The sequence below is a fragment of the Populus nigra genome, chromosome 5, assembly GCF_951802175.1.
Source record: "Populus nigra chromosome 5, ddPopNigr1.1, whole genome shotgun sequence".
In the NCBI taxonomy this organism is placed as follows: Eukaryota; Viridiplantae; Streptophyta; class Magnoliopsida; order Malpighiales; family Salicaceae; genus Populus; species Populus nigra.
In genome coordinates, this window is record NC_084856.1 from 5561150 (window position 1) to 5587243 (window position 26094).

The 26094-nt window shown below is 29.7% G+C and overlaps 3 protein-coding genes across 3 annotated transcripts; 2 read left to right on the top strand and 1 right to left on the bottom strand.

The window, feature by feature from the left end:
* The first annotated feature begins 2012 nt into the window (after positions 1-2012).
* On the top strand, positions 2013-3779 carry LOC133694389 (transcription factor MYB23-like). Its single transcript, XM_062115891.1, has 2 exons — positions 2013-2304; positions 2876-3779. The coding sequence occupies exons 1-2, from the start codon at positions 2142-2144 to the stop codon at positions 3715-3717; spliced, it is 1005 nt and encodes a 334-aa protein (XP_061971875.1). The 5' UTR covers positions 2013-2141; the 3' UTR covers positions 3718-3779.
* A 12706-nt stretch (positions 3780-16485) lies between these two features.
* Positions 16486-18003, top strand: LOC133693759 (uncharacterized). The gene is made up of 2 exons (XM_062115048.1): positions 16486-17733; positions 17852-18003. The coding sequence occupies exon 1, from the start codon at positions 16698-16700 to the stop codon at positions 17691-17693; it is 996 nt and encodes a 331-aa protein (XP_061971032.1). The 5' UTR covers positions 16486-16697; the 3' UTR covers positions 17694-17733; positions 17852-18003.
* A 5769-nt stretch (positions 18004-23772) lies between these two features.
* Positions 23773-25710, bottom strand: LOC133694171 (probable indole-3-pyruvate monooxygenase YUCCA11). Its single transcript, XM_062115633.1, has 4 exons — positions 25102-25710; positions 24442-24675; positions 24057-24179; positions 23773-23952 (listed from the first exon to the last, which is right to left on the bottom strand). The coding sequence occupies exons 1-4, from the start codon at positions 25708-25710 to the stop codon at positions 23773-23775; spliced, it is 1146 nt and encodes a 381-aa protein (XP_061971617.1).
* Between the last annotated feature and the right edge of the window lie 384 nt (positions 25711-26094).

Here is a 26094-nt window from a genome sequence, read left to right on the forward strand (position 1 = left end):
AATTTATTGTGCATCTGTCCTACTGCTAATCCACCTTTGAACTTAATTAATCATCGAATTGAGATGACTTGTTTATTCAGAAAACGATTGTTTAGAGGGACTCTCAACGAATTTCTTTTTATCAACTATCATTCAATCGATCTGTTTTGATCCGTTGGATGAGTCTGCTAATTTTCTCTAAATTAGTATTTGAGCGTACTAAAAATTGAAGGATACTCTTGTAAACATATGCTATGCTGCGTACGTGGAATTGTAATTTGGTCTTTGGATTCCTTAAACATCACGAAGTCTGGTTACAATCTAGACAAAAGTAGATGCAAAATTGCTTAAATGCTGTTTCGCACCTCTCATGATCATGAACACAAGAATATAAGTAACCCTTCCAGGTATTAAAATGATGATTTCATCTCTTCTCAAACCAATTCCTCTAATCACTATTTTATTTGTTGTTTTGGTTTTAACACAAGGATTTCCTCTTTCCCCTAATGAGCTGCGCTACAAGATACATATGGATGCTTTAAACTGTTATGGAAAAGATTTGCTACTCCCTGCATTGAATGTTCTCGTGGCTTTTACTCCAACATCAAATAAATACAAACCATTTTCTTATATATAGCCGACTGTTTAATTTCAGTCAAGCAGCTTGTCCTATTTATGATACTGATATAAAGACCGACTCACCTTTTTCTTCATTGCTATGCATCTTGGTGACTTTGACAGCGTTTCATGAAATGGCTGGGCATTAGTCAGTGCATACCAGAGTCTATTGATCAAGTTATTTTGCGATGGAGCGATCTAGTAAAATACAGATTCCAGCGACAAGCACTTACCATGTTATCTTTTGGGATTTTGTGGAACATTTGGAATGCAAGAAACAAACTGATTTTTTAGGATATTATACCATTTTAGACTACAATGTTTGAGCTTCCTTTGTGTCTCCGGTTGAAGGAGATGAGTATACTGCATGTTATAATCCAAACTCCAAACCCTTGCTATTGGCACCCCTAGATCAACAAACTCATACAAATTGGTGGTCTTCCAGGATCTTTTTCCAAACAGCCCCAGCTGATGCCGTTTCCAGGAAACCAACAGTAGACGGTACCATAGATAATGATTTGCAACCCCAAAAAAATAGCTTCAATAACTTCAACAGAACCTGTTTTTGACTTTCTAGTACATAGCAGTAGTCAATTTAAGAAGAAGCAACAAACATTATAGAGATTTATGATCATGCAAATCTAAGTTGAAACCAACTACATCAAAACTCCACGGCAAATGTTTTAATCCCAGCCCTTTTATTATCAAAACATCGTCACAATATCACATCCAATCCACAAACTCATAGATTCTCGAAACTCTTTGTTTCGCAAGTTGGCGTGCCATGTAATTTGCTTTCCTTCTAGCATGTGTGAAATTTACAGCATAAGAAAATTTAGAAGTTGTTGGTAATACCACGTTCTATTACCTGGTCTGCATTTTATGGGCTATTTTATTAATTATGAGGATGCAATTTAATTTAAAGAGCACCCATCGCCTCCTGTTTGGCCAACCAACTAGACCGTACGTAGTCTCGCATTGCCATGCCAGGCCAATTCTCGGTTGCATATAGAAATGATTATTTTAATTAAGATCACATCAATTCTTGTGTTTCCGCTTATTAACTTCTTAATGACAGGTATTAGGAAAGAAGTCTTTGCAAATAGGGAGAGCTGTCTCTTTAGTACACACTATTATCAAGGTACCCAATAACTAATCAATGGGGTTTGTTTGATTTAACGTAGTACCATGGCTTAAAATGGTAAATATGAAAGAAAAAAAAGGTAACAAAAAAAAACGAAGAGAGGTAAAAAAAGAGACAAAAAAAAAAAAAAGGTGAGAAGAAGAAGTTCATGGGGGTAATAGCATATACTAACAAGAAAGAGTCATTGGTTCTACAGGTATATTAGGGCTTAAAGTGTCGTGTAAAACCAACAAAAGTGACTTGCCATCTATAACCCTAAACCAACCCTCCCGCTTTCTTATTCTGTTGGTGCTCCTTTCCTATGCAACTATATATCTTCTTGTGGACTTCTTTCTGGTGTATTTGATGATAAGGAATTCAAAGCTAGATAGATAGGGGTTAAAAAAACTGTTAGCCATCCATGGAGGAATCTTTGGCTGGTAATTCGAGTGATGATGCGAAGAGTACTGCTTGCCCTAGAGGTCACTGGAGACCAGCTGAGGACGACAAACTCAGGCAACTTGTTGAGCAATATGGTGCACAAAACTGGAATTCTATTGCAGAGAAGCTCCAAGGAAGATCAGGTAAATTATATGAAATTTTAAAATTATTTTTTGATAAATCAGGTGAATATGATAAACACGTTAGAATCAATCTGAAATCGATTCTTAATTTAAAGAAAACATATATATATATAAGGAAAAATATTGCAAGGATCATTAAACTCAAACAGTATACGCATATCTTAATTTAATTTTATTTTGTTACATGAAGACTTCCAATTTCTAAAAAATTAAGATCGAGATGGATTCTTTGCTCAAGTAACTAACAGATATCAATGACACGTCTCTCTGAATGTGTGTAGGACTTCTGGATCATGCTAGATGTAATTTTACCTTTTTTTTTTCTTTGATAGAGGTAATTTTACCAGCTTATGATTGAATTAATAATGTCTCATATGTATGCCAGCTTGAGAAACTCCCGAAATTCCTATCTCGTGACATGGGAGATAAAATTCTACCAAGCATAATGATGGCTCTCTCTCTCTCTACACACACACACACACACACACACACACACACACACACACGGACACACACACATGCACACACTTATATTACTTGGTTCCTGAATTTCTCTCTGTTTTTTTTTCAGGGAAGAGTTGCAGATTGAGGTGGTTTAATCAACTTGATCCTAGAATCAACAGGAGACCTTTCAGTGAAGAGGAAGAAGAGAGACTACTAGCAGCTCATCGGATTCATGGAAACAAATGGGCACTCATAGCCAGACTATTTCCAGGTCGAACAGATAATGCTGTGAAAAATCATTGGCATGTCATAATGGCAAGAAAGCAAAGGGAACAGTCCAAGCTATGTGGAAAGAGAAGTTATCAAGATAATCTAAGTGAATCCAATGCCACTAATAGTTCACATGCAGGGAAATCAAGAGCTCAAGATGTGTTCAATTCAAGAATTGGATTTGATGACTCTAGAGTCTTGGAATTTCGAAACCCCGGTAAAGATAGGATATTGTCAATATCTCCTTCTGGCTCTTCACCTTCTTGGAATTTCGCCCCATCAACTATAGCAGCTTCAAACAATTCTTCTTCGGTGGATTTATCGAGAAGGGAAGGAAGAGATAATTACTTCAATTCAAGTTTATTTTGCACCACCGAGAGCTCTAAATTAATCTCCGATCAACCTATTTATAGATACTATATGAATTCTTCGGTGTGTGGCAGCTACCGGAGTTCAAGTATATTCGGGCTTCCAAACTATAGAAGGGTTGTTCCAAGTTCTTTTGGATCATACCTTAAACTTGGAGATGATTGTGAAAACCACGGAATGATCAAGAAAGAGTTGGCAAGTTGCCATAATTCATCGACATTAAAGAATTTAAGAGCGACGAGTAGTCATCAAGAGAAAGGAGATCATGAATCTATCAAACACAAGGATGTTCCTTTCATAGATTTTCTTGGTGTGGGTATATCTTCTTGATCACCCAAAAAGACTCTAATTACATTTTGTCATATCTATGATAGTTTAGTGCTTACACTTTCTTTTGATCTTGTGAAAAATGTTGACGGCATGAAAATTAAGTAGCAAAGTCAGTATTGTAGCTTTCATGTGAATTATACTCGGCAACAATTCCTACCTTAGCTGCTATATTGTTTGATACATATATAATAGATCATATATACTGCAAGATTCAAGCGTAATACCGTATGATGTAGACAACCATGTGAATTGCAAGACATTCTTGATCTTCTCTAGCTAGGTCAGAGATACCAAGATCGCAGATATATAGTGTGTACATATGTATTTCTTTCTAAAAAAAAATTATGTATCCTTAAATATTAATTTGTTTACTATGTCATCTTTTCATCATCAATGTTGTTTTCATCATCAATGTTGTTAGAAAATAATATAAATCATATCTTATAAAAATCTTATCTAATAGTTTAAGTTATTACATTAAAATAATTTTTCATAGATACATTAATTTGTTTTATAAAAACAATTATATATATATATAATTTTTTACTGTGACAAAGCAGAAGAAGTGAAAGAGGAAAATCTCTCTCATAAAGAACTCCCACCCATCATCTGAAATTAATGTTTTTCAACTTGAGCTCCATTGTTTTATCTAAAAAAAAATAGTTTTCGAAAAATATTTTAATTTGACAGTGATGATCATGGCATATCGTGCCAATATATATATTAGACGAAAGTAGTGCATGGTCTGTTGAGACACCATAGAATAGAAAAATAGATCTTGCATCAAGTTTCCAAACTTGTGACATAATGATCTGCAATTTATCACTAATTCCATGTTTTGAAGATTAAACGAAAAAATCCGTCAATGATATTTGTGATTTCTTACATAAACTAAGTTATAACAGGAATTCTGATAGATCGATGATATCCAACTAAAGACTTGCAATGACTTCACTTTTTTAGATTCTTATCAACCTCAACAAGGACATGCATGCCATGTCCCATGATGGTCATAATTTGAGGATTCTATCTAGCAAAGATATTGACAGTACTGCTAGGTTTGTATGGTAATTTCCTTTTCATCGTGTGTTCTATATTATAGGTAGATGCGCGCCAACACGAATTAAGCTGAGAAATGTTTTTAACCTTCACTTGCAATTGATTTTTATAATGTTTTTTATTTATAAATAAATTAAAATAATATTTTTTTTATTTTTTAAAATTTATTTTTGATTTCAGTACATTAAAACAATCTAAATACACTAAAAAAATAATATTTTAAAAATAAATTTTAAATAAACAGTATTTTAACCGTAATGCTAAACAACTTCTCAGCATATATTAGCGGATTTTCAAACACAGTGTATGCATACTTTCTAGATCTTTAATATTATTGAAAAAAAAATATCTTTAATTTGCATCAATTATTTTATAGCTATAATATTAAATGGCAACTATATTAATTAATTTTTTTATTTTTTATAATTGTTATTTTATAATTTTATTATTTAATATTCAATTAATTAAGAATTATATTTTATAATTTGTTTTATTTACTTTTTATTATATTATTTCCACCTTATTATTTAGAAATAGTATTTAATAGATTACTTATAATTGACTTGAATTTTTTTTGTTATTTTTATTTTTTTTAATACTATCACTTAACATTAAATTAATTAAAAATTAAACTTGATAATTTTTTTATTTATTTTCTACGGAATATCTATTGGAATCTATAAAGGCTACTTCACCGGAACCATTCGACACCAGGGTCAAACTCATGTCAAAAGGCAAACGTAAAGCACTCAGGGTGAGAATGCCGACGAAGATGATGACGTCAACGCGGATACACTGTTTGATTGAAGATGACGAGATAGTGTTAATGCCAAGATGCCATGATGCTCTCTCAGTTGCTATTGTCGAGAAAACTTGATATTCAGTGCTGGTTTTATTTTGGGTTATGCTCTCTCCGCTGATCTCCTCGGCAAACCCGACTTTCGCCTCCTAAAATACGTGAGCTACCACTGTCCCTACTCTTTTAATTAGTTGCAATTGTTTAGGATTTTTTTATATATATTTATCAGATAATTGGTTTTGCAGGCCATCAAAAATGGCTATCACTGCTCACAGAGGCAGAATCAGAAAATTAAATTAAAAAGGACTAAAATGTTAGTTGTTTTATTATTTAAATTAAAAATATAAATATTGTTAGAAAAAGAATTGGAAAAAAAAATTTCTTGTAGGAGCCAGACCCCTACTAGCCCTCCTGTCTTCACCTCTGGCTGCTAAGACGGTGTTTGTAGTGGCTCCTCTCATAGCGATCATTGCTTATACTGGTATATGTTGCCTTGAAAACAAATTGATTTAATATGTTTAAAGTTTTTGGGTATTTATTAGCTTGGTAATATAATTATTTCTGATTATGGATAATCAGCATGTATTAAAAATATTAAAGAAGAAGAAGAAGAAGATACAAGTGATTAATTAAATTATCCAAAGCAATATTACATTTACCCATTCATTATCATCTAATTTTCTCATGTCTTAGAATTTTTATCGCACTGCTTCCTGTTTCAATATCCTGTGAGCCTAATCCTAGAAAAGCTTAGTGTATATCCTGTAAATAATAGCTTGAATATTCTAGTTCTATATTTCCTTTCCATTTTGAGATGTAATGGGTTCATGTGAGCTCCATTCTGGATGTCTGCTGCATTGAAAATGAAGCAATTAATAGCTGCTTCATTCTTCTTCTTTTTCACTCCTTTTAATTTCAAGTATCAAAATGGGTTTGTTTGTCAAAAAGGGTTGGACAGGATAAATGAAACAACGGATGTAAACCCATCAATCTAGTTGTTGGGTTGGCTAATAAGGGGTTAAAGTCGATCCAAAACTGAGGCAGGTGAGGAAGGAAGGATACGAGGGTTCCTTAAAATGCTTCCTTGGCTCCGCTCCCTGTCGTCCATCTTATCGAACAAAGGAAACATCCTCTCCCCTTCATCCTGACAAACACAACCAGAGACTTTTCAACTAATCATTTACTCCTGTTCACAATCCTATATATTAATATATAAACTAAAAATATATATATATATATATATATATAAGATTAATTAAAATTGACGTTCTCAATATCAATATATAAGATTAATTATTGTTTTCAATGATCAATTATTTATTCTTAAAATTTTATTTCTCTTTATTTTGTGCAAAAGTATTTCAATAAGTCTTTTAAAATTCCAACACCATTTTATTTATGTGCATACTTTTAAACAAGGTTCAACAAATCAAGAAAATAGTACTTAATTATCCCTCTACTAGGACTAAACTTAAGCTCTATATAAGAATGACTATATAAGAAGGAAATTTAGAGATGAAACAAAGCTTAAAAAATTAAAAGAGTTAAGCTGGAAAAATAGGTGAAGAAGAGTGATGAATTTCTACAAAAATTATGTTTAAAATAGTGTTGAAAAACTAACCTTAAAAACTCTTCTTCAACCTCTGATTATAAAGTATTTTAAGAATTAAAAGTTAATAAAACTCTCTCACTGATAATTTTGATTATCTACCATCAAAATATAATTAAACCTGAATTAATATTTTTTTTATTTAAGTTAGGTAACTTTTGAGTTGAAAAATCCATTAAGGAATTGTTGAAAGAGTTTTGCAAAAACTAATCAGAATCTAACATTTATAAGCTGGACAAACCAATAGGTTGGAAGAAGTAATTCTTCATAGATCAAATTTTATTTGAGAAAAAACAATCCTCTATAGCTCAAAATATTTTTTTATAATAAACTCAGGCTCAACTAGATACAACCACAAGCTACTTATGTGTGTGAGTTTAATCTCAAAGCTCATTTTTCTTAGATCCTCTCCCTTGAAAACTTGGTTGTCCGTTGGGCCTTATATTAAATCTCCACCTTCCCACTAAATAAACCACAAGAAATAAAAAAAAAAACTTTTTTCTTTCCAACATCGAATATAGTTTTAGAGGGTTTTGGGTTTTACCAAAACATGTCAACTAGGAGCGTTAAAAAAAAACTAGCTCATTTGTAATATTTCAATTATCTCAGATAATGTGGATGTTACAAATAATAATATATCAAAAAATCTAAGAAATGTATATCACATATCGGGTGGCAGGCTGTGATTTTTTAAACCCACTCAACCCGACCTAACCTTTATACTTTATAACAACAAACTAAATTTGTTTTATAGTTCAGTTTTTTTTTTTTTTTGCAATTAAATCTTTCATTTTAGTTAATTGATTCAGTTGATAAATTAAGCCTAAATTATTTATTATACCAAAGGCTGAAAGAGCTCAGGGATTCATTGTGCACATACTCACATTTTATTATGGATTTCCACAGTGAAATTATTTTTTTTTCTCTTAAAGAGCAAACTCATTTAGCTTGGTCTTAGGAATAGGAAGTTCTTTTCCATAGACCCATTTGTCATTACAGAATTGAATGGGGTGAGTCGATATTTTTATATTTTGTTTCATAGTGTAGTTACTAAATTACCTTTAAAAGCAAAATATATATATTTAATATGGATCAAGGGCTTTTTGGACTTTTCAATTTTTTACATAATGTAATTACTTAAATGCCCTTTGGAATAAAACTCTTTTGGCTTTAGATTCAAGGGCACTTTCATCATTTGAGTTTATTTTTTTTTAATTGTCATGTGGGGTCAAGAGTAATTGGGTCTTTGTATATATATAAAATATAATTAAAATAAAACTTCAGGTAATGCGTGTGGTGTTGTGAAAACTCCAAACATAGGTTTTGGGATAGCGTTCAATGCACCTCGCTTCCCCTGTCACAATGGTCAGGCGTGTGCCAACAAACGAGCAGCATTTAAGTCAGCAACATGCTTTTTCTTCCCCTCTCTTTTCTCTTTCCCCTCCTTGACAAACTCGCTGGGCATTGCAAAAAAAAAAAATAGTCTGGTTATTTGTTTATTTAATCAAATTAGATAATCATTCGTTTGATTTCAATGCATTTAACCTGAATTCTTTGTTGATTGTGATTTTCAATTTCATCTCTTGACTTTTGGCTTTTACATCAAGTTTCCTCATTTTTTTTATTGTTATTTGTATTTTTTTCTTATCCTTTTCTTGATTGGAATTGTTTTTCAATTTTATCTCTCATGATTTGATTTGATTTTATTTTATTTTTATGTCAGATTTGGTTCTTATTCTTTTCAAATATATTTTTTATCTTTTTTTATTGATTTTATTTTTCAATTTTACACCTAATTATTTTAGTTAGTTGGGAATTTGAAATTATTATTTTTTGGTTTATACGACTTCATGGTTCATATCATGAGTTTTGAAAATTAAATTGGGCTGGATTCATTTCTTTTTAGGTCCTTTTTTTTTATAATTAGTTTTTTTGTTTCATCCCTCAACATTGAATTTCTTTGAAATTGGTATTTGTTATTTTTTAAAAACTTTATTTGAGATAATAGCCTTTAACGATAAATGGTTACATTATTGATTATGAAATGATATAGTTAGGGGGCTAAGTTCTAGGCATAAAAATGACTTAATGCTTTTTGATAGGTTTCATTATGGAAAAGGAGTCACGTTAGCATTAAGTGCTAAGCACTAACAAGATAAATGGTTGGTGGGACAAAGTAGACCAATTAATTAGGTTTAAAGATAGGCATCTTGAGCCTAACTACATGGCCTATAAGAAAGTGGTTTTCAGCATGATCATCCTAAACCCAACTCTTAGGATGATTGGTTAATTAGGCCATTCTAGAGAATCGAGCTAGTTGGGCCCTTGCTTGGGACACACACATGGGGGCGATAGGATTGATGAGTCCAATTCCTAACCCAAACCTAAACATGACTTGGAGGAGATATGCTTATGACTGCTAACCCCAAACACGCCATAAATGTTTGGTATATAAGAACTTAGCTATTAATCTTATGCCCGTCAGTAGCCCTCAGGTATTTAAGTCTGATTATTTATTTATTGAATCTTATTAGGTCCTCATTCTTTTGACTTATAAAACTTTAGCAAGCAGAATGAACTTCAAAGATAAATAAAAGAAAATATATGATATGAAAAAGATACTCAGGGTAAAAACATTTGCATGAGCATCAATAATTTGCTTCTTATAAAAAAAAATATGGTTTTCTTGCTTCAGTATTTAATTAATGTTAATTTCTTTTTATTTAATTTTTTAATTTATATATTTATCAATTTATTTTATTAAACGCGAACATCATCTTTCAATTCCTTAATTTAAAAGTTTTTATGGCACTAGAAAATGCATTCATAATGTTTAACGTCCTTTTCTTTTACATTAAAAATTAACTTGAAATATTACCCGCAATATTACACTGGTAAACTCGTTGTTCAATTAAAAAAAATTAAAGAGCTTACTATACGTGATCAAATGTATTTATATGCATCTTTGTCTCAACTTATGAACTCAATATTTAATTGGCATTAATAGATTTATTTACATTTACCACACCATATAAATCTTGATTTATTTTATTAGATGCACACATCAAGTTTTTGGTTTGCAATTAGAAAATTACATGATGGAAAAACCGCGTTAACAATGCATGCAATTGTTTTTGTTTAAACGAAAAATTTGATTTAGCCAACAATAAATCGCACACACCTAACTAGACTTTTTCTAATTTGTTTATTACGTTGCTTAAAAGATCTAAAATTATACAAAACATACCAATATTTCTTATTATATAATTTGGTAACAATAAAGAATTATATCACATGATAACAATACAAAAATTTTGAAACTTTACTTGTTTCACTAAGAAAATCTAATTAGGTGTACTACGTATAATTATTAAATCAAAGGAATGTGTAAATGTTTTACCTTTAAACATTTAAAATTGTTAAAATAATAATTTTGCCAACTTGAATGAATTATGGATTATATAAAAGCATAACAAGGAACAATAAAGAATTATATAACATGATAACAATACAAAAATTTTGGAACTTTATTTGTTTCACTAAGAAAACCTTATTAGGTGTACTACGTATAATGATTAAATCAAAGATGTGTGTAAATGTTTTACCTTTAAACATTTAAAATTGTTAAAATAATAATTTTGCCAACTTGAATGAATTATGGATTATATAAAAGCATAACAAGGAACTTGACAAGGATTGAAGTAAAATTCAATTATTTTTAGGCCTTTCAGAGTTGATTTAGGCTTTTAAGGTTGAAAATAAAGATATTGGTTGGTAGTGTATAAACTTGTACAAAAACAAACTCGCTAAGCATTGTAAAAAAAAAAAAATAAAGTCTAGTTATTTGTTTATTGAATCAAATTAGGTTCTTGTTCTTTTGACTTATATAACTTTAGCAAGCAGAATTAACCTCAAACATAAATAAAAGAAAATATATTATATGAAAAAGATACTTAGGGTAAAACATTTGCATGAGCATCAATAATTTGCTTCTTATAAAAACAAATATAGTTTTCTTGCTTCAATATTTAATTAATGTTAATTGATTTTTTATTTAAATTTTTACTTTATCAATTTATTTAATTAAACACAAACATCATCTTTCAATTCCTTAATTTAAAACTTTTTATGGTATTAGAAAATACATTCATAATGTTTAACATCCTCTTCTTTTACATTAAAAATTAACTTGAAATATTACCTGCAATATTGTGTGGGTACACTCGCTGTATAATTAAAAAAATTAAAGAGCTCCCTATATGACGTTATCAAATGTACTTATATGCATCTTTGTCTCAACTTATGAACTTCATCTTTAGTTGGCATTAATATATTTATTTACATTTATTACAACATATAAATCTTAATTTATTTTATTAGATGCACACATCAAGTTTTTGGTTCACAATTAAGATTTTTTTTAATGGTGAAAAACGCAATAACAATGCGTACAATTGTTTTTGTTGAAACAAAAATTTTGATTTGCCCGGCAATAAATTGCACACATCTAACTAGTTTTCTTCTAATTTGTTTAATACGTTGCTTAAAAGATCCTAGATTATACAAAACATACCAATCTTTCTCATTATATTACTTGGTAACAATAGAGAATTACATAACATTATAACAATACAAAAAATTTGGAACTTTATCTACTTCACTAAAAAAAAAAACTTATTAGATGTACTCCATTAAATCTAAGGTGTGTGTGAAATTTTTAGCCTTAAACCTTTAAAATTGTGAAAAAAATAATTTTGCCAACTTGAATGAATTATGGATTATATAAAAGCATAACAAGGAACTTGACAAGGTCTAAAGTAAAAAATTGGACCCTTTCACAGTTGATTTAGGCTTTTAAGGTTGAAAATAAAGATATTGGTTGGTAGTTTATGAACTCTTACGAAAACAAGTCCCCTGTATTGTATAGGAACCCTTTAATGCTTAAATTAGAAAGGATATAGGAGGAATATAGCCTTAAAAGTTGTGTGATATATATTATAGAGATAATAAATGAAGATGATCGATGCAAGAGGTATGAAAGAAAAGAATATTCTTATTTGTGAGTGAGCAAATAAGCTTAATCATTTACCTAGTGAATAATGGGCATTTATATACCTATTGAATCACATCAACTTGTATAGAGTAGAAGATGAATGCAAGAATAGGTTGTGTAGTCTATTTTAGAGGTAATTATTTGAAATAATAGCTTTTAATGATAAATTGTTACATTATTGATTGTGAAATGATATAATTAGGTGGCTATGTTTTAGGCATAAGAATGACTTAATGTTTTTTTATGGGTTTCATGATGATAAAGGAGTCACGTTAGCATTAAGCGCTAAGCACCAACAAGATAAATGGTTGGTGGGACAAATTAGACCCAATAATTGGGTTTAAACATGGGCATCTCAAGCTTAACAACGTGGCCTATAGGAAAGTGGTTTCGAGCATGGTCATCTTAAACCCAACTCTAGGATGATTTGCTAATTGGGTCATTCTAAAGAATCGAGTTAGTTAGGCCCTTGCTTGAGGAACATGCACGGGGTTGGTGGGACCTATAAGCCTAATTCTAAACCTAAACCTAAACATGACTTTGAGGAGATATACTTATGATTGCTAACCCTGAAACCACCATATATGTTTGGTGTGTTAGGACTAAGCTATTAATCTCATGCCCGTTAGCAGCCCCCAAGCATTTGAGGTTGGGATGTATATAGGGTTTTCTCAGTCGAGTTATCTGATCAAGGATCAAATCATTTTATACTCCTATGTGTTAATATGATTGCATGCTTAAAGGATTAAAATGGACAACATAGGGGCATGTTGTATGAAAGAAATGAGCTTAATCCTTTACTTGAAGACTCATGAATGGAATCACATTAGATTGTATGTATACCTTGGAATCACATTAGATTGTATGTAGTATATGACAAATGTGAAAATATTGGAGAGACTCTTTGATTGTGAAGTTAGCAAAGATGTAGGACGAATGTAGTCTTAAAAATTGTATATTATATATTAAATAGATAATAATTAAAAATAATAAATGCAAAAGATATGGAAGAGGTTAATTTTATTTATTTATTTATGAGTGAGTTAATGAGCTCAATTCTTTACTTGGTAATTCATGGGCATTAATATACTTTTAAATCATATTGACTCGCATAAAATAAACTATAAAAGTGAGAATATATTATGTAGTCTGTTTAAGGATAATAATTATTAATGATTAGTGGTTACAATGTTAATTGTAAAAAGATATGGTAAAGTGATCCAAGTTCTTTGCATAAGCATGCTTTAACATTATTTGCTTTAACATTATTTTGTGGACTTTTGTGATGATAAGAGGGTTATGTTAGCATTAAGCTCCAAGCACTAACCAACACACAGAGTTGATGGGCAAGAACAAGATTGTTAAAAATATATTTTTAACACGACACGGAATATACAATATAAACCCGGATCGTAAACTTGAATAGTAAAATCTTAAAATCATAAGTATAATATTTTAACTAATTATATATTAACAATTCCAATCAAGTAATAATTAATAATATAACACAATAAAAATAAAAATAAAATAAGTAATAGAAAAGTCAAAACACCTTTATTTTTTTCACATTGATTCCTCTACTTTTTCAACAAATAAACTCACTTACAATAGAAAAGTCAAAACATCTTTATTTTTTTCACATTGATTCCTCTACTTTTTCAATAAATCGACTCACTTACTTTGTCATTTACAAGAAACGAGTCCCTTTAAATTTTGATAGGTTATTTAGCATTAATTACTTCAAGAGTCAAGCATGTCAATTCACAATTTTTATTCTATATATTCCCAGCTAAAACAAAGGAAATTGCCAATTGATATATTAATAATTTACATAAGGAACTGTTAAGAATGAATATGTATTTTTATTTTACAGAAATTAAATTAACAAATAATTTATATCATTAAAAAAATTATAATAATTATAGTCAAAATCAAGCCCTTAATTATCAAATAGCACAAATTTTATAAAATATAAATTTAAAACAATAAAAATACTAAGATATAAATTACTAGATTGTCATGAAATTAATACAAGTTTATCAAAGAATAGACGAAGCAGTTAGGTTTGGGTATAAATATCTTATGGGTGATAAGTGATCAATGACGTCATTATGAGGGGGGTTGTAAATATAGGATTAAAATTGTTGAGCCCAGACCCACCATAAGTGATTGGACTATTAACAAATACTCTAAAATGCGTGGGGAAAGTACTTTCCCCATATGTTCTTTTTTCTGTTTTAGCTTTTGTTTTTTGCCGTTTTGTCATTTATTTTTGTTTTTTTGTGTTTTGTCTTTTTTTTTTGTTTATTTTCTTTTTTTCCCCACATTTTTTTTCGTCCCCCCCCCCCAATATTTTTTTTGGGTTTTACATGTTTTTTTTTCCTTTTTTTTTTCCAAGATTGTCTTCTTCTTTTTTTTTTGTTGTTTTTATTTTTTTGTGTTTTTTTTTTAAATTATCTTTGTCAAATTTTTTTTAATATTGATCTGGTTGATAATTTAGTACTGTAATTTTTGCTTTAAAACATTATGGATTACTACAATGTTTCCCTACATGGTTTTTTTTATGAATTTTTTTCTTTTTTTTTCCAAAATGGTCTTTGTGGATTTTATTTTTTTATATTGAATTGGTTGAGAATTTTGCTTCATAGATTTTTTCTTTAAAACACTGTGAATTATTACAATGTTTCCCCACATGGTTTTTGTTTTGCTACAGTGTTTCCCCACATGTTTTTTTTTATTTTTCATTTTCTTTTTTCTTTTTTTTCCAAAATTGTCTTCTTCTTCTTTTTTTTTTTAGAATTATTTTTGTTGATTTTATTTTTTTAATATGGAGCTGGTTGAGAATTTAACTTTGTAGTTTTTTTTCTTTAAAACACTGTGGATTGCTACAGTGTTTCCCCACATGATTTTATTTTTTTTCATATTGAGCTGGTTGAGAATTTAGCTTCTTAGTTTTTTTAAAAAACATTATGGATTGCTACAGTGTTTCCATACATGATTTTTTTATGATTTGTTTTCAAAATTTTCTTTATCGATTTTATTGTTTTAAATATTGAGTTAATTGATAATTAAAACGGTATATTTCCTTATGAAATACTATAGATTGCTGCAGTATTTTCCTGTATGGTTTTTTTTCCTTTTTTTTTATGATTGTTTTCAAAATTTTCTTTGTTGATTTTATTTTTTAAATATTAAGTTGGTTATGAATTTAGCTTTGTAGTTTTTTCTTGAAAACATTGTGGATTGCAACAGTTTTTCTCCATATAATTTTTTTTATTTTTTCTACAAACTCACGACAATATACAAACTAGCATGTCATAAACTCACGGCATCGCGCAAACATTGCATCTAGTTAATCTCTAATCACTGTGGGAACTACAAGTAAATATAACAAGAAAGAAGCCAATCCAACCATCTAGGTGGTGGTCTAGTGGTAAGAGCTTGGGACTAAGGGGTTTGCTCCCTCTTAGGTCTCAGGTTCAAACCCTATGATTGCTCATATGATGGCAACTGGAGGCTTACATGGTCGTTAACTTCAGGGCCCGTGGGATTAGTCGAGGTGCGCGCAAGCTGGCCCGGACACCCACGATAATCAAAAAAAAAAAAAAGAAAGAAGCCAATACAAAAGTTCAATGCTAGATTGACACTAAGGGATCCTTAACATTTTGTAACTTAATACTCTAACCTTTAATCTTTGAGGTAATAAATATGATTTGATTTCATATGAAGAATTACCATCCCGAAATTCAGAGGAAGCGCAGTACCCTTCATTTTCTAGATACAAATCCAGGGGTAGAGTGAGTTTTGTATTTTGCACGGCAAACAGATTTCAATTTAATGCTCGGTCAGTAGCAACACCTTTTAATACTTTAAGATTTGGAAAATTCCTAGCAAGAGATAAACCGTGTTGACTTGGCTCGATTTCGACGAGGCTACCTTTGAAAAATGTATTGAATATTAGCCTCGACGTGAACGACCCGATTCTTTGCCGTCCTTCAAAAGCCAAAAGAGAGCCTGTATATTTCCTCGAAAGCCCTTCACATTTTGCTTTAATACTTAACATACCATACAATACTTTAATATTTCCGTTTATGTCCTTTCTTCTCCGTTGAAAAGCTTTCAAATCAAACTAAGAACAAAGATCCTGACGTCATATGAAGCCATCCCGAAATCGATGTGGCATTTCTTTGTGGAAAATGGGCAATCTCAATCGGCTATATATATATATATATATATATATATATATATATATATTACTTTCTGTAACTGCGCAAGCCAAGGGGACTCTTTCGTTGTTGGTAATTCATTAGAATCCCAAGGGCAGTTGCATACCGAGAAGTCCACCCTTGATTCTTTGCTATATCTCTCTACCAAATACAAACCTCCTCCACTTCTCCTTCACCGATCTCCATTTTTCTCCTTACCAATCCTTAACCCTTTCATTTAATTGGAAAGTAGCCATGGATAGAGAACAAGAAGAGATGCAGTTTCTTGGGGTCTTTGGCATATACAGAGAAGCTTATAGGATCATCTTGTCGTGGAGAAAGATCTTCAGTCAGATTACTCTTGCCTTGATTCTTCCTCTATCTTTCATCTTCTTAGCTCACATCGAGGTATCCAATGTCCTCTTTACAAAGATAATCTACAACGAAGAAGAGTTAGATGAGACACAAGTCGGCACCCGAAAATACGAGAAAATATCTGACATGATTTCTTCTGAATGGGCCTATTTTTGGCTCTTCAAAGCTGCATACTTCACCTTCGTACTTGTATTCTCTCTTCTATCAACTGCAGCTGTTGTTTACACCATAGCTTGCATTTACACCGCACGAGAAGTGACATTCAAGAAGGTGATGAGTGTTGTCCCTAAGGTTTGGAAGAGGCTCATGGTCACGTTTTTGTCTATCTTTCTTGCTGTTTTTGCATACAACTTTGTTTCTATACTTGTCGCTATTACATGTGTGTTTTTAGTTGGCCCTAGCCAAGTTGTTCCACTTCTCTTATTTTTATCGCTGGTATACTTCATGGGGCTTGTGTACATGAGCATAATTTGGCAATTGGCAAGTGTTGTGTCCGTGTTGGAAGAGGCTTCTGGATTTAAAGCCATGATGAAGAGCAGGGAATTAATTAAGGGGAAGATGTGGGTCGCAATAATTATATTTTTGATGCTAAATCTTTCTTCTGGGGCATTACACATCCTATTTGAGAACAAGGTTGTGCACGGATCGTCACTAGGCATCTTGAACAGGGCATCATTTGGGATTCTCTCTTTGCTGGTGCTTCTCGTGTTGTATTTGTTTGGGCTTGTTATCCAAACAGTGATCTACTTTGTCTGCAAATCTTATCACCATGAAAATATCGACAAGTCGGCCTTGTCAGATCACCTCGAAGTTTATCTGGGAGAGTATGTTCCTTTGAAGTCCAAGGATGTCCAGCTAGAGCAATTTGATGTTTGAGTTCATTATTAACACATGGCAACAATAAAGAAGAATTGCTGTAATATTCGATCCATCATAGATCATGCGTGTACTTCTTTTTTCTAATGTGATAAATCAATTTTATAGTTGCTTTAAATGACTTTTCTTCCTCCTGTTGCTCTTTTAAATCCACACAGATGATAAGAAGTTTCTTGGAATGGCAGCTGATGCTGATTAGTCCTGACCAATACAATTGGTTTGACCAGGAGCTATGCATTGTCAATTCCTGGGGCTGGTAGAGGCGGCGCGGAAAAATAATCAATTGCAAGCTGCTTTGTGTTTTCATGAATCGAAAGGGCTAATAGGAATAGCGTGGGTGGGTAGTGTGATTTGGAGTGTTTTTTAAATAATTTTTTATGTTAAAATATATATTAATAATATTTTTTTTATTTTTTAAAAATTATTTTTAATATTAGTATATTAAAATAATATAAAATATATAAATCATATTAAATTTTAATAAAAAAATATTTAAATTTTTAAAAAACACCGTGTTCCCAAATATTCTCGAAGACCACAAATAAACTTTTTAGTGCTAATCCGGAGAAATAACTTAGGGAATGTTTATTACAGTTCCATCATGTTTTTTATTTTATTTTATTTTCAAATTAATATTTTTAATATTATTATATTATTTTAATGTGTTGATATAAAAATAAATTTTATAAAAATAAAAATAAAATATTATTTTAATATATTTTTAAATAAAAATTTATTTAGAAAACCACTGTTATCGTAACGAGAATCACTACCTTAATGGATACATTTTTGAAATTGAAATATGGTGAGACGAGGTTAAGGTTTTTTTATTTATTTAGATGCAATCATTTTAAAACACAAATCATAATTTATTAAAAACTAAAATATATGTTTTTAACTCAATCTTAAACATTTATTAGACGGCAGAGGTTACACAATTGAAAGAGATCTTCTCCCAGTCAGGACGTTGTCTATGATCACTACTTGAAAAGTGATAATTATTTGTTTTTGAAACTTTAAAAGTGATGAATCATTTATTCAAGACTTGCTTACTACTTCGGTGAGAGAGAATAAAATTTTCTTCAACATATAAGAAAATATCTAGGTATAATAATTTTTTAAATATTATTATTAACCTCGAATAACTCATAAAAATATGGTTTGTTATTAAATTTGATTTAGTAGTTAAATTTTATAATTCTCGATCCAATTTATTTCCTAGCTTGGAATTCTACCTAATCATATAAGAGTTGTTTAGACATAAAATGAGTTCAAATACAACTCAAACAATTAATAACAGCATATGGTTTGGCTTTAAAAAAAATATTCAGGATAATATTTTTTAAAAATATAAGAACGATAACATATTGAATCGAATTATGTTTCTTGACCTAACTTGTCGAATTCATCATTCAGGAATTGGATTCTATTAGGTTTAATATCTTAAATTTTTTTTTAATTATATGACAACAAAAATAAACGCTTACAAATAAAACAATAACCAATTACCATGATATTTATTTGAGACCATGATAACACAATAGAGAATAAACCAAAACAAGTCATGAAAACCAATTAAAAAAAACCAATTGAAAGATGAAATTAAAAATAAAATTTAATAAAAATCAAACATTAAATAATAAAATTTTTTAAAAAACAAAAGCTACAAAAAAAAATCCGGGAGCATAAGCCTAGATGGCTCATAATCTACCCATCACTATAGTGGTTGAGAAGTAGTTAGGGGGGTGAGGTTTCTTGGATTGAAAATCCATTTTTCAAACCATTTTAACCAAAAAAAAACTTAATGAACGACATAAAACCTCCTAAATCACTTATTAAAATCAAAATATTTCAAAATCACCTAGAAAATAAAACCCAATCTTTTATTTGCAAGCATGCTTATAAGAAAAAATCAACATTATCAAACTCCTTTCATTAACACTAACAGTGACAAGTTTCATCATTGAAAAGTGATCAAATCAACGAGGTTATCTCTCTTCATTATTTTCAAGCAACTTTCTTTAATTCAAAAAATAAAATATTAAGAAAATGAATTTTTTTTAAAAAAATAAGATCTAAAAAAAATGGATCAAAATTAAATTTTCAAAAAACTTAAGGACTGTCAAGGAAGAAAAATGAAAACATGAGGGAGAAAACAAACTTTTTTCCTAGATCTTAAATTGATCATAGGTTTCTCCTTGTTTTACACTTGATCCTCTTTCTTAGAATTTTTTCTATTTTTAATAAAATTTGATAAATTGATCATGAATTGAGCATAAAACGTTGAAATAAAAATAAAAAAAATTAGAGAATGAAAATGTAAAAAACAATGACCACAATTGACTGCTACAGTAAATTCCATTAGCATTTTAGTATATTTTGTGATTTTATGTTTTAATTAGGTCTCTCTTTTTTTTTCTTAAGATATGATTATAAATATATCTTAAATTAATGTTATAACATAAATATAATGAGATTTCTTTATATATGTATAATTTTTACGAAAAAAGTTATAAAAAAACAATATTCAATAACTTGAGACAATGATATGTTTTATTTTAAAAAAATAAATTTTTATTTATTAAAAATTAAATACATATTAATTGAGAAAAATTTAAAAACTTTATTTCAAAAAATGGATAAATCTATAAATTAGTCCTTGTAGTTTTAAAAATAAATTAAATAGTTGTTCTCCTTTTAAAAACTAATTAATTAGTCTCTGATTAGTGTTGACCATTCTTAATTTGTTTTGTTTAAAATATATTTTTTTTCTTTTCAATCTTCTTATATTATCAACTCTTTTTTATTTTTCTATTTTTACAAATAAAAAACAAAATAAATTATAAAAAAAAACATGAAGTGGATGAAAATAATTAAGTTATAAATTGGTTTAAATTAAATATAAGAAATAATTATATAGATTTTATTATCATAAGGATTAATATTTTTTTTTTGATAAACTACAAGGACTAACTTATAATTAACTCTTAAAAATATGATTATTAATAATACATGTCATTTCAATAGTGAGAATAAGTATATTTATAAAACATTATGTTCAATAAATTGAAATCACTATTGAAATGACATGTATTATTAAAAATGATAAATAAAACTAATTCATATTTATAAAACATTAAACACCTATTTATTGAGAAAACTCTACAAAAAAAATTATTTTGATTAATAAGATAATATTTTTGGAGAAGTTGTAGAAGATTTTATTCAATGAATTAAAATAATTAATGAATGACGTGTCTTATTAAAAAAATCTAATTCATATTTATTAAAAATCAAATATGTATTAGTTTAGAAAATGCTAAAAATAGTTTCGAAAAACACTTATTTTAGTTGAAAAGGTAGTTTCAAAATAATATTTAAAAAATTTTGTAGTTGGAAAAGATAAAAAAAAAAATTCCTTTTCATTTGGAGATAAAAAAATAAAATTCTATACTAACTTTGGAGCTTCTAAAAGATCCATAATATAAGTATTACATAGATATTATTAATATTTCCTTTATACTTTTTTTACTACATAATTGATATTTGCATTGACTTCGAAGTTAACCGCCACACGAATAGCAATAGGGGCTGCTTCAAATTAGCTATAAAAGTCAACATGTGAGAATATATTCATGTTCCACGAAAGCCCAACCTTCACCACGTCTTTCCCATTCCTCTGTCCCTCCATTTCTTAATCCTCGTTGTCATATTTTAATTTTAGGATTCTGATATTATTTTATATAAAATATATATTTTTATTCAAACATCCAAAAAAAATAAAAAAATATTTTCAGAACATGATGAAACCTTTAAGCAATAAAAAAAAACCACATTAAAATATTTTGACAAGATAAAATGAAAAAACCTTAACAAAAAAAAATTAAGGCTTAAATTCAAATTTGACCAAAATTAAAAAAATTTAATAAATTTAATGCCTTAATGAAACTGCTCATGGGTTTATTTGACTTATTTAAACAAAGAAAAATTAAGTTTGAAGGTCAATAAAATGAAAATTTTAAAAATTAATTAAATTTAAAGACCGAAATAAATTTCTAATATGTTTTGAAGAATCAATCATTGATCTTTTATATATCGTGATAATTGGGGCATGATATCTGTGAAGTTTCTCGGATGGGCAGGTAACATCAATTAGTCGGCATCAAATCCTCGGCACCTCTAGAGTAATGGAAAGGAGATGCAGCTGTTGATGAATGTTGCTTCTCTTGGTCTGGAGTAGGTGTAGAGGAAAGGAGATCTTGATTCTATTGTTCGGATTATATCATTGTGGCTGCTACTGAACTGAGAACAACTACCAAGCTGCAGCTTTACAATATTACTTAAATTTCATCTAATTAGGAAGGATGTAATTTTAGTATTTTTCTTTTCTTTGTATTTTCTCTCGAATCTAGAGTTTAAATATAATTCATTAAGAAATAATTAATTTTTTTTACTTTGATTTAAAAAATTTATTTAAAAATGCATTTAAATAAGTAAGTACACTTTCTTATTTTAATTTGAACATAAATATTTTATTATTAATATGTATGTTAAAATTTTGAATTAACATCAATTACAAGTTTGAAAATATATTTAGGATGCATGCTATAATTCTATTATTATATTTGTGTTGAAAACATGTTTTTCATGAGTTTTTATTCTGCATACTTATAAATTTAAACTTGTATGAACTCTGAGGTAGCTGTTTATGAATATCTTCAATATTTTAAATGCTTATATTATAATAAACTAAATATCATTATTCATTTGTATAATACATTTATAAATTTGAAAAACAAGATATTCAAGTTTAAGGTTACTACTTTGAAATGAATTTTAATTAATAATTCATTTACTTATGTTTGACTCTTTTACTTTGAGTAATGAAATTTGAATCTCATTTCTTGGGAAGCATCCTACAAAAAATATTTACTCATATTAAGCTTTGTATTCATTGATAAAAAATAAAAGACGGTCATATCCATTTTATTAACAGAAATTTGATTAAGCTAATTATATAGCAAGTCATAAATTTGATATTTTTAATGTCATTGACACTAAAATTATCAAAATATTAATTCTAAAATGATATTATAATTAAATTGTATTTGGTGTATAATTAAATTTTTAAAATGATTAAGAATTCGCTTGTAGTTTTGTAAAACTTGAATAGAATAAAAGTCAAAGAGCTAATAATATTATTAGTTTATGAATTTTTCAATTTTTTTATTTGATTTTTTAAATTTATTTTTACTATTTGAGTACATAAATTTTCAATTTTTTACTAATCAAGTGTTTTTATTAGATATTTTGTATTAAATTAATACTTGACATGATGATATGTCTGTCAAGAGCTTACTAAGGGGTTTTTTTTTTAATTGAGTGCTTGTATTATTATTATTATTTTTGTATTTGAGTGACTATATTTTGTATTTTAATTTTTTGTATTTAACTGTATTAACTTTAAATAATTTATTAACGAAGTGCCTTTTTTTTATACAAATAAATACATGAATCTACTATGATCCCAACCTAACATAATCAAGTACTTAATAGACACCCCCACCAATCATCTCTGCTGCAAAGATTCTATGCCACAAAAAAAAAAAGAGGAGAGAGAGAGAGGCTTTAGGAAATGAGATTTTGACCCTTATCTCATCAGTCATCGATCAGGTGTAAGCCAACAAATATATAGAACATAAATGGGGGCTGAATATAAAAATAGAATAAGGATGAACGTAGAGTTAAACTAAGAAATGAGGTCATAAATAAAATAACTAAATATTTGAAGGGGCCTAATTTAAAAAGAATAAATATAAGGACTCAAATTCTGCAAATAGACATCCATTTGATAGACTTGTGAAGTTTTTTTATTTATATTTTTTTGGGGGGTTACAGAAGCAATAAAAGAAAAACTACCTAGAACAGTTCGGAGAGAAAGCAGAGCCGTAAAGGTAACCTAAAAGTAAACTATCTATAGCATCCAGGCTGGGAAGACGTTAATTAAGCACAGAAAAACCAAGCTCTGAAACCATGCAAACCACTGAGCTGCCATAAGTGTATATTTTTCAACCTTCGATCACTTCGAAGCTCCCTTCCATGCCAGACCGATGTCAGTGGCTATTTGCTGAGCATCAAGTGAAATGCCCATTAATCCCCTCCGTGAAAACCCAGCACAGTAAAGCCCATTTCCCCCTTTCCAATGATTTGGAAAACGTAGTTTCGGCATTCCATTCTCATTAAACAGGTCTTTGCCATCCTGCATGCATTTACAGATAAAAAAAAAACTCATCAGAACGTTGTTATCACAGATTTAATTTGGATTATACAAATATACTCATATTATAATTAATGTTCTATTACCTTCAGCCAATCCAGTACGGTGCTTCTATAGCCAGTAGCAAATATGATGGCATCGTATTGCTTGCTCTTGCCATTTTCAAATGTGATTTCGGTTCTTTTTATATTTGCTATCGATGGAAAAACCTGCATCAACGACCACCATCATCTCACATGATCATGATAAGAGATGCATGATCCATGGCTTCTACTATTCTTTTTGTTGTGATGAACAATTTAAGATTTCTAATCGTCTCATGCATATAATTTAATCATCTTCTTTTTTTATAAACTCCAAAGTAATAATTTTTTTATTGCTTAATCTATTAATATTTCTCTGTTATTTCTTTTATGCTGATATGACAAAAGATATATATCTCTATAAAGAACAGAGCGTTTGTATGTATACCTCAATTTCTCCAGTCTTAATCTTTTGCACAGCCCCAACGTCAATTGTGGGCGATCTACCTGTTTTTGCTTTAATATAGAAAGGACCTTCAGTTGGCCTCTGAATCCCATATTTGGATGTATCCCCAAACTTAATTTTGCTGAGTGTTGTTGTGATGAAGTCCACTAATCTGCATGGGAGATACTTCAAGAAGCACATTCCAAGAAAAACAATTTCTTTGCTGATCACATGTACCTGAATATTAGATGAAATTGATATTATGGTATTCGGTTCAGAGGGAGATATTAATTTTATAGCAATAACAACCCTTAATTAGATACTCTAACACCAGATATATACATGCAATTGATTGATTGATTTATTTATTTGAGAATTAGAAGTACTCTTTTTTATATTATATATATTTTTTATTTTATTTCGTCCTTTGCACAAACCTTTGCTGGCTCTCCATTTTTTCCCGTAAAAAAACTGCAAAACAAAAAGTTTTACCCGTATCTGCTTGATTTCACCTTGATTCATGGGATAAACCCATTATTCAAATTTTCATTAAAAAAAAAGAGTGATTATTCAAAGCATGCATTTGCTATAAGAGATATATATTAATTGAAAAGGAAACGTAAAAAAAGGCTCAAGAGAGGAAGAGAGGTGGAGGGATTTTACAGGGCTACGAGCAACAATGGAGGTATGAGCACCCCAATAGAGCAAATCATAAGCAATCTCCATCCCAGAGTTGCCGCAGCCAACAACCAAGACATCTTTGCCAATAAAATCCTTCCCATTCGCATACTGGCTGGAGTGCATGTACATCCCTTCAAAGCCGTCGAGCCCAGGCACTTTTGGTATCAAACCTTCACTATTTTCTCCTGTTGCAACAACTAAGAATTTTGCAATATATACTTCGGTTGTATTTAGTTTATTATTCCTTACCACAATACACCATTTACTAGCATTCTTGTCATAGTAAACAGACTCCACATAACAATGAAATCGGGGATTTATGCCAAAATGCGATGCATAATTGTCCAAATAGCTAATGAAGTCGTTTTTAGGGACAAACATGGGTAATTTAGGTGGATAGGACATGTAGGGAAGCTCGCAAAATTGCTTTGCAAGGTGTAACTTTACACGATCATATGCCTTTTTTCTCCATAGAGAGGCATAACAATCCTCTCTTTCTAGGATAATGTTGGGGATATCAAGACGATTAAGGCATGCACTTGATGCGAGCCCTGCAGGGCCAGCACCTATAATGACTACAACTTCTTCCATGGATATTACTAAGATTTGTTTGGATTTTGGAGAGAGTATAAACACCAAGCTAGGGCTTGTATAGATTATTTTTCTTATACATTTTTTAAGATATGATCATAAACATCACAAAAGCACCGATATTAGAAGAATCTCATTCCTTGGAAGCATCTTACACTGCCAAGCAAGCATGCATGTATTAATATACATTTTCTTTTTGTACATTTGGCAACATATTGTGATGAATATATAGGAGAACATTTACAGTACTGTGAAAACGTTCGAAGGATGGCTGTCTTATTTGTACTTGTGGCAAGAAGGTGAATATGCTTGATGCCATATGGCTGACATGCTATACATGGTGATCTCATCACTTCTTTTAATCACCGGAAATGAAACTGAAAG

Coding starts and splice junctions, on each gene's coding strand:
- LOC133694171 (XM_062115633.1), bottom strand. CDS start 25,710: ATGGAAGAAGTTGTAGTCATTATAGGTGCTGGCCCTGCAGGGCTCGCA. Junction 24,676..25,101: donor CCATTGTTGCTCGTAGCCCT/GTAAAATCCCTC, acceptor TCTAATATTCAG/GTACATGTGATCAGCAAAGA. Junction 23,953..24,056: donor CCGTACTGGATTGGCTGAAG/GTAATAGAACAT, acceptor AAATGCATGCAG/GATGGCAAAGACCTGTTTAA.
- LOC133693759 (XM_062115048.1), top strand. CDS start 16,698: ATGGATAGAGAACAAGAAGAGATGCAGTTTCTTGGGGTCTTTGGCATA.
- LOC133694389 (XM_062115891.1), top strand. CDS start 2,142: ATGGAGGAATCTTTGGCTGGTAATTCGAGTGATGATGCGAAGAGTACT. Junction 2,305..2,875: donor GAAGCTCCAAGGAAGATCAG/GTAAATTATATG, acceptor TTTTTTTTTCAG/GGAAGAGTTGCAGATTGAGG.